Source organism: Staurois parvus, unplaced genomic scaffold, assembly GCF_062004578.1.
Source record: "Staurois parvus isolate SC_StPar_1 unplaced genomic scaffold, SC_StPar_1.0 ptg000205l, whole genome shotgun sequence".
NCBI classification, from domain to species: Eukaryota; Metazoa; Chordata; class Amphibia; order Anura; family Ranidae; genus Staurois; species Staurois parvus.
Window position 1 is genome coordinate 5,061,013 of NW_028318001.1, and position 12,352 is coordinate 5,073,364.

General features: G+C 40.2%; 1 protein-coding gene across 5 annotated transcripts in view; it reads right to left on the minus strand.

Annotated features, from left to right (window-relative positions):
* The window catches only part of RB1CC1 (RB1 inducible coiled-coil 1), a 215,843-nt gene that overhangs the window by 159,855 nt on the left and 43,636 nt on the right, over positions 1–12,352 (minus strand). For all 5 annotated transcript variants that reach the window (XM_089678426.1, XM_089678422.1, XM_089678425.1 and 2 more), the window contains exons 3-4: positions 2,236–2,362; positions 1,217–1,387 (exon numbers count right to left, since the gene is read on the minus strand). In XM_089678426.1, coding sequence (XP_089534552.1) covers positions 1,217–1,387; positions 2,236–2,362 — 298 coding nt within the window. The remainder of the gene's footprint in view (positions 1–1,216; positions 1,388–2,235; positions 2,363–12,352) is intronic.

The window sequence follows — 12,352 nt, forward strand, 5'->3', positions numbered from 1 at the left end:
TCCAATCAGGTGGAATTCATATTTAAAGTTCACCCAACAGTAACTGTACAAGTTTTCATGAATAAATTCCTGACGTGTCACAATATACAGCAACAAAAAACAGTACTTATAAAAAATTTGCACCATTAAAAAACAGGCTATGGAAGCCAGTAAAGTGACTTTGCCTAGGCTGACATGAATCTGCTCCAGCTGGATGAAACAATTCCTTAGTATCCTCTCCTCCAGTGCAATACTGTAGCCTTGCAACAAATCACAAGGTAAGAGAGTGCAGCAGGGGCCGATATTTATCAGACATTTGTGAAAAGAGCCAAGAATTGTACAGGTTCCAGTTTTTACATATTTGTGTTCTCTCTGAGAAAGCATTCCAGTCCAGGTAGTAGATACTAACCCTGGATAATATCTGAACAAAGACATCCTTCTGAAGAGAAAGAAGGATATAGGCATTGTTGGAGTGGGAGTACCATGATCTCCATGGCATGTAAACAATACCTGTGTTACACTTACATATTAGTTAATACAATGCATTTAGCATTAAAAAATATAGATATTATGACACTAGGTCTCTTTTACACAGACATCTTAATAAACAATGGGCATAGACTTGTTCATTCATTTGGTGACAAGAGGTCAGCAAATGAGCTTGGGTGGAATCCACTGTGCTCTCAAACTGTATTAATAGTATACTAATAAAGGGACAACAGCACATTCATGCAACTAAAAATTTGCACTAACGAACCACAAATAATTTTCATGCCAAAAGGCAGCTGAAGACCCACAATTATCACTTAATAATCAACCATCTTTGGTTCCTGAGACCCATTCATAAAGCCTGCAATCAGTCATTGGCCAACAATAGCTGTTCTGAGGTTTTCAGTTATGTAGTGCTATAACTTGAGAACTGCAAAACTCAACTTAAAAAAAGGTATAGCAGACTTTGTATGTCCTATGGGCACAGAGGTAACTTTACAAACAATTTGGGGGTTATTTGCGAATACTGGAGAGTGCAAAATCTGCTGCAGCTCTGCATAGAAACCAATCTGCTTCCAGGTTTTATTGTCAAAGCTTAACTGATCAAGCTGAAGTTAGAAGCTGATTGGCTACCATGCACAGCTGAGCCAGATTCTGAGCGTACCAGTTTTAGTAAATCTAGCCCATTACGTCATCAGAATGTAACACCATTGCTATGTTTTGAAACAAAACCCTTGAAATTTCCCACCACTGCAAGCTGCGTCCTAGAGGCGACTGTGTGAAAAACTGCAGGCATCATGAGCGATTCTTCAACCTTTAGCTCCATTTCATTCTCTGCTGAAAATGTTGTTCTGGGAATAACCGGAGGACGCTCACACAATATCATCTCTTTATTGAACAGGAATATTGGATTTGTGTCCTGCAGAGACAAAAAACCAAGTCAGATCACAAACATACAACAATCGATTAGGTCATTTAGGTTTCAAGATAAAAAGTAAAACCAGAGCAGCAATCAGGTAAATAACCATTCAAACCAACAACTCGCTATACAAGCCTCCTCACACGGACTGGAATTGCTCAGGAAGAGAGGGGGTAAGTCTATAAGAATACCACGCACCAGGGTAAACGCTAATGCTTACTGAACAGCACAATTATGATTCGGCACACTACAAAAAAAGCTAAGGCAGGAAAGTAGCGGCAAGACTTTCTATGAAAATGAAGGCTATTAGATCAGGGTCTTTGCCACATAGAGGTGGTGGCTTCATTTGTTTTCCTTATTCAGGTTTTTTTTCCCACCAGGTGATCCTGCCAGTAACACATTTCCTGACCTTGGGTGGCTATGCTCACTCCTCCACCTAGACTGGAATTCAAATATGTCTGCCTTTGAAGCTGCAGGACTGGTAGGCTGATATATAATAATTTTATTTTTGCGTTTACTTATCCTTTCAAAGAAAAATTGAACTTTCAGATATAGTGCACTTATCCACATCTATGGGGTCATCTCCTAAAGCAAGCTAAAGATGCCCAGGAGGCAGCTCCACAGAAGTGAATAAGGTTCTACTGTGCAGATACAGCAAGGGAGTTTTTAACCACAAAATACAAACAGTGTAGAAGGCTGCAGCTTTCAGTTTTAAAGGAAGTACGCTTCTGGTGCGAGGGAGGTTGGATACTTTAGATAAATAGGCTAAGAAGGCTGGATAAGTGTATTTTATTTTAAAATACGCCTATCCTTTGAGAAACATCTCAGTATGCTACATTAATACTCACAGTACCAGCGCTGTAACTACAGACCCTCCTGTCAGGTGCCATACATTCGCCTCCATTTACTACAAGGATCTGGTGCTGAACAGCAATCTTGTACTTAGTTTGAATGGCATGCTTAAGGTCAGTCACCCTAAATATTAGAAAAGAGAAAAAATAAATTGTTAAAAGCAGTCTGCATGAAAAAAAAAAAAGAAAATCAATTAGCTTATTAAACGTTTCAAAAAGTCACATAATAATCCTTTACATGGGAGAGTTGAAAACAATGGCAACAATACACAAACTCCTAGGCAGAGCTAAAAATTAAATGTAAGCAAACAACCTTAAAGTGGAATTTTTTTTTTCCATGTTGGATAGCATTAGGGAGGGTTATAACCTCTTAATTCTTTGCCATCTCTTTCCCTCTGGGAAGATTTCCCTTTCCTATCCCACAGCCAAAGTCAGAATTGAGAGAAAATTCCTCCACGCACGTTTAGGAGATATTCTAGTGAGCGGCAGCCAGTGACATCACATACCCGCGCCGTTCCTTCAGAGCAGCCGTGGCTCCCACGTGCATGCCGCAGTGGCCGCAGCTACCCGGAGGGAAGAGTGGGTGAAGATGGAAGCCTCTGCAGCGTTGACAGCACGCCGCTGGAGGGCTTCATTTTAAGGTATTTCATAATGTGCTAGTATGCAATGCATACTAGCACATTATGCCTTTACCTTGCAGGGCAATTTTTTTTTTTAGGTTGCTACCGCTTTAAGGGGTGGAATAACAAGTCAGCGCCATCTTTTTGGGAAAGAACATAAACGACTGTGGCAGATTCCCTACTTGGTCAATCCACTGAAGTGGAAGAACGATTTGGTCCCTGATTCGGATGAGATCAAAACGTATGAACAGGGTGACTTTCATCTCATGTATACTCAACCAGCAGATCTGGGGAATAGAAGGAGGCCTATTAGTTGGTCTGAATTATTTTGGCTGTTACACTAAAGTTTCTAAGGGTACATTACAGTGATACATTGTCTGTACTCCTAAATGCCAGGCTTCCACATACCGGACACCACACTTGTTTTGTCTCAATGGGGATGTTTTCTCTGCTCTTTAAAGAGATACATTTTAGTCGTACTGCATTGTGACAACAGTTCAGTCAGCTCAAGCTTCAACTATGATTCTCAAATTAGCTATGGCAGTCAAGAAGTGATGCAGATCCTTTTGTTGATACTTTAAATCGATGACCAGTACATGTAAATCAGTATTAAAGAACAGTACATTCCAACCCACAAACATAATAAAACACAGCTTGGTGTTGTAGAACTTTATGAACACAAAGACTTTTTTTTTTTAAATATGTAGAAATAATTATTAAATGCCCAGCCACTATCTTATACTTCACCCAGCTATAGGGAGCAACAGTTTCTTCCTGACAAATTAGCATTAAAACACTAAATAAAAAGTAAAAATAAAGCTTTGTTAAACACAGAATATTAGAGACATATCCTGGAAGTTTCTTTGCCCCAGACAATGAAATATTCCCTATGAATGCTGCCAAATACCCCATTGCCTGGGAAGTGGAATGGTGCGTGTTCTAGTTCTGCTGGAGTCCAGTCCAAAAGAGGAAGAAAAAACGAATACAAAGCCAGGACAGAGACAAGATACAAATTGATGATTTAAAACAGTGCTGTCCAATTTATTTGCGTAAGAGCGGGCCACATTTCTTTTACATCTGCTGCAGCTTTTGCATATTAAAATATGACCTGGCAAAATGCAAGTCATGCAGTTTTCATACAGATATTAACCGTTCCAAGAGTTCTTGGAAGATTAACTACTTGTTTTCTAATAATAAACGGATACACCTCATGTGATAAGGCATATTTAGCATTTTTATAGAATGTTTTAGCCAGAAAGATTACATTATGATACTTAAGAAAATGATAAGATTGCATGGGAGTATCCCATATAAACCATTCATAATGCAATACTAGATATTCCATCAAGTGGAGCAAACCTGATGCAAACGTCTTGTGTAGAGCAAATAAAAACCAAACATGTTCAGAAAAATGACAGCTGGAATCTGCGAGCATGCACATGGTAACTCTACCTTTTTTTTGATAACCTCCTTTTACCTGTTGTAGCAACTTTGGTGACCACTCTCCTGGGTCAATGCCATGCAAGAACACTTAAATAGTGAGAGGGTCTATGCTTTTGTAGGAAAAAAACAGTGTTGTTGTGCTGTTGTCAAGTTTGTAACCATTGAAATAAAGAAGTTGGAGTGTTAGCTTTTAGGTGTATGGCTATCCATCTTTTTTTGTAGTGAGAGGGTCTACGTAAGTGGATAGTATTTATTTGTTATTCTACAGTGCTTTTCTCCCTGGGGACTCAAAGCACTTAAGAAATGAGGCAGTCTTCCTGTGCACACTCGTGCAAAGTAACCTATCATTGGGATGGATTTACTGAAAGCAAATGGACTGTGAATTTTGCAAGTACAGTTTCTCCAGAGCTTAGTAAATGAGATAAAGCTTAATTTTATAAATACCCAATCAACTGCAAGGAAAATTTAAAAAAAAAACAGCATTTTTACTTGCACGTAATTGAATGATGGAAGTCAACAGAACTTCCCCTGATTTACTAAGCTCTGCACCAACTGCAAAGTGCACAGTCTATTTGCCTTTAGTAAATAAACCCCATTATGTCTTTGCAGTTTTAAAATACAGAATTTTTAATCTGGGTGAATTATTTAGGAAGTCCCTTCCACTAAAACAGATGTTGATAAATTTTGTTGCAGATCAAAATATCAGGTTGTATGGTCGGTTAAGGACAGCCACTGCGCTACTGATTCTCTATACTAATATTAAAGAAATATAGCCAAAGCTTTATTGGCTGGACTTCACCTATGGAGCAAAGGAGTGCAGTTTTTTCTGCACTCCAGTGACCCTTTTTGCAGCTGACAGCGGGTTACAGTTGTCTGACATCACAAAGTCGGTTCAAGCTCTGAAACGATCCTGACCACATGGTTGGAATCCACCCAAAAGCCTGGAGGGGCACATGGCTCTGCCTCTCAGCATTAGCCTGAGCCAGCCACTCCTGCCCCCTCCACAACCTGATGCTAGGATTGATGCTGCATCTACCTGGTTACATAGTTAGTTTGACTGAAAAAAGACAAAAGTCCATCCAGTTCAACCATAGAAAAAAAAAAAAGTTATAATCCTATACCTACAGTTGATCCAGAGGAAGGCAAAAAAAAAAACCCAGCAAAGCATGATCCAATTTGCTCCTGCAGGGAAAAAAATCCTTCCTGATCCCCCAAGAGGCAATCGAATATTCCCTGCATCAACGTTACCTATAAATGTTAGTATCCAGTTATATTCTATGTATCTAAGAAAGAATCCAGGCCTTTTTTGAAGCAATCCACTGAGCTGGCCAGAACCAACTCTTGAGGGAGTCGATGCTGCATCCACCTGGTGAGTATAATGTTTTTTGTTTTTTTGTAAAGCCCCTTCTCTTTTACTTCTCTTTTAACAGAAGTGAAAGTGACTTTAACCACTTGTCGTCCGCCTCCTAGCAGATTTATTGCTACAGGGAGGACGTTCTGTGCAAAATCACGTATATAAACATGGTTTTGCATTTCCGCCACTGGGGGGGTGCGCGCCTGCTACCAGAGCATCGCTTCTTCTGCGACTGGACACAACAGAAGCCAATCAACAGGTGTCGGCCAATGGATGAGCTCCATCACCTGTTGATCACCAAGGAGACTGACAGAATACAGCTCTGCATATATAAAGGCAAAGCTGCGTTATGTCAACGGCAGTCTGCTAGATTTTATTCAGGGCATAAAATCTAGCAGATTGCCTAATAAAAACAGCACACTGTACACACAAAAACACAATTAACCCTTTGATCACCCTAGATGTTTAACCCCTTCCCAGACAGTGTCATTAATACACTGACAGTATATATTTTTAACACTGATCACTGTATTAGTGTCACTGGTTCCCACACAGACTGGGAAACAGCCGCAATATAGCAATTCTGCTGTAAGTCACTGATCGCCCTCATTACTAGTAGCAAAATAAAAACCTCTAGTATATATACCGCCATTTGTAGATGCTATAACTTTTGCAAAAACCAACCAATATATACTTATTATACAAAAATTAGCACTCAACTCCCTCTACCAAAACCCAACAAGTCACTTAACATTCCTGCCCCTGAAGTACATAAATAATGAAATAATAATAAGCAAACTTGACTATAAATCAGTAATAAAAGATAAATAAATAAATAGATGAAATAAAAATACAAAGTCCCATACACCTCGAGTCCAAATAAAAGTCCAACTTAAAATCCAAATCCAAAAAATTCTTGCAGGTGATTTCCCAATAAATTGTTCAAAACAAAGCAGGAGGACTCATCTACCAGCTGGACAACCAGAACCCACGATCCGAGACCGAGAAAACCTTCAGCTTCCCCCTGGACTTCGTCCTCAAAGTCCACGATGAGCGGGTGTTGGTGTCGTTCGGTCAGAGAGACAACATCCGGGTTGGACACTCTGTGCTCTCTATCAATGGCATTGATGTGAATGGACGATACACAGCAGATGGAAAGGAAGTTCTGGACTTTCTGGGAAACCCCTCAAACTATCCGCTTTCCATCCGCTTTGGGAGACCTCGTCTTACATCTAATGAGAAGCTGATGTTGGCCTCCATGTTTCACTCGTCTATGGGAAGTGTTTGGAGAAGATGGTAGAACAATGTTTGGAGGCAATCTCATCTTTATTATGGAGTTGGGGTAATTATGCGCTCTTTATATTGTGTGCAGTGGAGTTATTAATTGAGTTATTGGAGTCCTGATATTTCACGATTGCTGTGGCACTTTAGTTTGTCTGCATGTGACACGTGTGGCACTTTATTTTAATACCTGGGGTAATACACTATGTTGAGATTTTTTTTCTTTGAGGTATATGAAGATTTTCTGGAGTATACCATCAATCTTATTCGAGGATAAAGATTTATTGGGAAATCACATACAAGACTTTTTTGGATTTAGATTTTAAGTTGGACTTTTATTTGGACTCGAGGTGTATGGGACTTTGTATTTTTATTTCATCAATATATACTTATTGGTATTTTTTTTACCAAAAATATGTAGCAGAATATATTTCGGCCTAAATTTTTGAAGAAATTAGATTTTTTAAAATTTTTTCATTAGACAATTTTATAGCAGAAAGTAAAAAAATACTGTTTTTTTGTTTGTTTTGTCAATGTTTTTTCATTTATAGTGCAAAAAATAAAATATCCAGGAGGTGATCAAAGCACTATAAGAAAGCTCTGTTTGTGGGGAAAAAATGACATATAATTTAATTTATGTACAGCGTTGCATCACCACGCAATTGTCAGTTAAAGTATCGCAACTCAGTATCACAAAAAAATGGCCAGGTCATGAAGGGGGGTAAATCTTCCGGAGGTCAAGTGGTTAAAGGAGAAGTGTAGGCATAATGAAAAAAAAACAAAATTTCAAACTCACCTCCCTGCTGTAGCTCTTTTCTCAGCCTTCACTGAGCAGAAAGTGATGACTGTCAATCACTGGTTCTCAGCTCTACCCCTCCAGTTCTCACTGGAGCGACAGGCTAGGGAGGCAGTGGAAGCAGCTGGGTCAGGATCTCAGGAGTACGCTGAGAGAGTCTGAGCCAGCTGCCGGTCAGGCATGCGGGTGAATCCCAACATTATTGTCAAGATCTTCCAGAACCTAGACCAGCTCTGATGTCAGCTCGCTGTCTGAGGATTCTGGGCCACAAGAGAGCACAAGTAAGTGCACTCCTGTGATCTAGAATAAAGATATGGCCGAAAACCTTTGGCCATACTTCTCTTTTAACCACATTAGGTGGAATAGCTTACTGCAAGTAGGTCTAAATCCTTTAGTCTTCCATGTAAAGGGATGGAGAACAAAAACTACCATCCATCACCAATCTCAGCATCAGAATAGATCTTACCCCTGGGGATATATCTGTCCATACTTGGCTATACTGACATGCAGTACAGTAAAGCTGCATAGCATTTCAATTAGCAAGGTCAGTTAGACTGCATTTCTTTGGAGAGGAGATTCAACATGTTAAAGTATTTCAAAAGTTATTTTCAACCTGTCTAAATCTGTAGCATTTCATTTAAAGAATAATCTTCTGATTCTGCCATGAATGTCCTTGTTAAGGCAGGACAACTGTCACCTTGAAACATCTGCAACTGGCATCAACACACATTTTACAGGCGCAGTTCACCATTGTCACTATCAAGAAGTTGGTCAAAAGCAATGATGTGGAATCGACACTGATGCGCTTGCACATAGACAGAAAGTAGCTTAAAGAGGCTTCAGGAAAGTGGAAGCAATGAGATGCAATAAAAGGATGAAAAAGGTGAACAGTATGAAAAAGAAAACAAAAATTAAGCAAACTAAAATGTAATTAGAACATAACCCTGCATCAAAATCGTATGGATAGTGTTTAAATGAATTCCTAGTTCACACGAGTGCAGTGCGTTCCAGTGCAGCCAAGAAAAGTAGAATATGTTGCATTCTTTTCTGTATGGAACGCATGTGGAACGTGGCAAAATGCATCAAAAAAGCACCGTAATGCATCAAAAACATGCATGCAGAAATGCTCTGCTCGCAATTTCTGCACAAGACTGATTACAGATGCTCATCATTTGTCTATGTATAAGGGCACCAATAGTGCCACATGCTTCAGGATAAACAGAAGTTGTCTGATTTTCCAAATTAAATTCCAATTTTCTATTATTATTAGTAATATGACCCTTCCCTTTACTGGAATGTAAGTTGCAAGTTGACAAAAGTTTGAGACTTCTATCATCTGCTCCAATCCAGAAAAACACTTTCAGAAAACAAAGTTGCATACAAGAAAATCAACAAGTTTCACCAGGACCCAATGACGAACTATGACGAATGGAATCAACAGAAATTCAGCTTTTCTTCTGGAAATCAGGGAGCTGTGATCATTAGACATAAACGTTTACTTCAAATGCATATTCACAAGTGCCAAAAGAAAGACACAACACATAGACACTGCTGGAGACCATTAACTTCCAATGTCTTGGATGCCTCAAAGTATTTTTCATTTCCTCTCTTAAAATGTTCTTTTAGTGAAGCTATACTTGTGCCGCTTTTGCATACTTTCTGTAATGAGCTCACATTACTGGTCCAGTTGAACATCACAAGATGAAACAAATTATTTGTCAGCATCTGGAATGTGTGTTTTTTTTTTTTTTTAAATACCACAGTGCACATGATTTAGGGCATTACCACTAAAAATTTTTCTAGCAGGCTACGATACACTCTATGCCTTGTAGGCAATACAATTAATCACTCTGTTATCACTTTGATAGAACGGGAAACAACATGGCTTTTTCAATATCTAAGAATGCAAATGGTAGTGAAAAAAAAGGTAAAAAAATATTAATTTTATAATAAGCTTAAAGCTAAACTCCAGAACAAACAAATATTGTCTGAATACAAGAGGCATAAACAGTGGGGAAATAAATATTTGATCCCCTGCAGATTGTGTAACTTTGCCCACTTACAAAGAAATGAAGGGTCTAGAATTTTTTATCATAGGTGTATTTTAAATGATAGAGACAGAATATCAACCAAAAATCCAGAAAAAAAAAACACACAATACAAATGTTATAAATTGAGTTGCAGTTCAGTGAGTAAAATAAGAATTTGATCTCCAAGCAAAACATGACTTATTACTTGGTGGAGAGACCCTTGTTGGCAGGCACAGATGTTTATTGTAGTTGGTTACCAGGTTTGCGCAAATCTCAGGAGGGATTTTGATCCACTCTTCTTTACAGATCTTCTCTAAATCCTTAAGGTTTCTTGACTGTTACTTGCAACTCGAAGTTTCAGCTCCCTCCATACATTTTCTATAGGAGTAATGTCTGGAGACTGGCTAGAACACTCCATGTCCTTAATGTGCTTGTTCTTGAGCCACTACTTTATTGCTTTGGTGGTATGTTTTGGGTCATTGTCCTGCTGGAAGACCCATTCACAACCCATCTTCAGTGTTCTGGCTGAGAGAAGAAGGTTCTCATCCAAGATTTTACAACACATGGCCCCATCCATTGGCCCCTCAATGCGGCAAAGTCGGCCTGTACCTTTAGCAGACAAACAACCCCAAAGCACAATGTTTCCACCTCCTTGCTTGACTGTAGGGATGGTGTTCTTAGGGTCATAGTCAGCATTTTTCTTTCTCCAAACACAGCGAGTCATGTTAATGCCAAAGAGCTCAAATTTGGTCTCACCTGACCACAACACTTTATACCAATCCTTCTCTGAATCATTTAGATGTTCATTGGCAAACTTCAGACAGGCCTGTACATGTGCTTTCTTGAGGAGGGGGACCTTGCAGGTGCTGCAGGATTTCAATCCATGGCAGCGTGTTGTTACCAATGGTTTGATTGGTGACTGTGGTCCCAACTGCCTTGGGATCATTCACAAGCTCCTCCCGTGTAATTCTGGGCTGAATCCTCACTTTTCTTGTGATTATCCTTACCCCATGAGCTGAAATGTTGCATGGAGCTCCAGACCGAAGGCAAATGGTTATTTTGTATTTCTTCCATTTGTGAATAATCACTCCAACAGTTGTCTCCTCCTCACCAAGTTTCTTGCTGATGATCTTGTAGCCCATTCCAGCCTTGTGCAGGTCTACAATCTTGTCCCTGACGTCCTTTGACAACCCTTTGGTCTTGCCCATGGTGGTGCCCAAGAAAGATTCTGTGGACAGGTATCTTTCATACACATAACGGGTTGCCGTTAGGAGCACCTTCTTAAATTGACAGGACTAATCTGTGTACCACATGAGGACATAGCCAGTTTGTGGGAGTCAGAATTATTGTTGGTTAGTAGGGGATCAAATACTTATTTTACTCACTGAACTGCAACTCAATTTATAACATTTGTATCGTGTTTTTTTTCTGGATTTTTGGTTGATATTCTCTCTCTATCATTTAAAATACAGCCATGATAAAATTTATAGACCCTTCATTTCTTTTTAAGTGGACAAACTTACAAAATCTGCAGGGGATCAAATAATTATTTCACCCACTGTATATGTATGCTTGGTGTGCTGTGTGAATTTCTTCCAGATCTGTGCAGTAATCCAGTGCCCTTGTATCGGAGCTTCTTGCAAGGGCTAACTCACACTTGTGATTGAGGGTGGTAAAAACACATACTGCCCTCCAATCTTTCTCCCTTAAAGCAGAGCTCCTCCCAAAAGGGGAAGTTCCATTTTAATGCTTTGTCCACTGATCCCCATTAAGGATTGGCACCTTTGGGGAGTGAGGGGCGGAGCGGGTACCTGAATTTGACAGGTACTCGCTCCCACTTCCGCTGCGATCGCTGAAGGAGATCGGAAACGGAAGTTGTCCTCTCCCGTCCCTCCCCGTAGTCTTCTGGGACACGTAACAGGTCCGAGAAGACTACAGGGCCATTCACAAAGCGCAGTACTTCTCGCGCATGTGCAGTGGGCATCCAGCTGTGAAGCCGCAAGCTGTCACAGCAGGGTGCCCACACTGAAGATGCCAGCGTCAGGGAGAGAAGACGGCGGTGGTGAGGGCACCGCTGGACTGAGGGACAGGTAACTGTATTTTAAAAGTCAGCAGCTACAGTTTTTGTAGCTGCTGACCTTTTTTTTCCAGCTGGAACTCTACTTTAAGCTTCAAAGACAGCAGCCAGGGGTGTACAGATGCATCGCTACAATGCTTTGCAGTGGTAACAGGAAGTAAACCCCCTGTCGCTTTCAGAGGGCACTACCAATTCAAGTAAGTAGAGTCACACTGCGTCACCACACAACCACATGTAATGGACCCCCTGTTGGGGCATAGTAGTGCAGCATTTAGGGAGGTAATAAGGCAGTGAGGATGACACATATTGAGTGCAAATCACTATTCAGATGAGCAGCAGTCCTTGCCACATGTGTAAAAAAGCCCTAATAAAGACTGGGTTCTGCTACTTTCTCTGTCTTTGAGCAGGGTGACTTGTCTTGTCTCTGCCCCTCCTGTAGTTTTATGTAGGCAGCCTGTAGTGTGTGGAGCCTACTAGTTCCCTCCCACAGCTCTCCTTTCTACACAGAAAAAG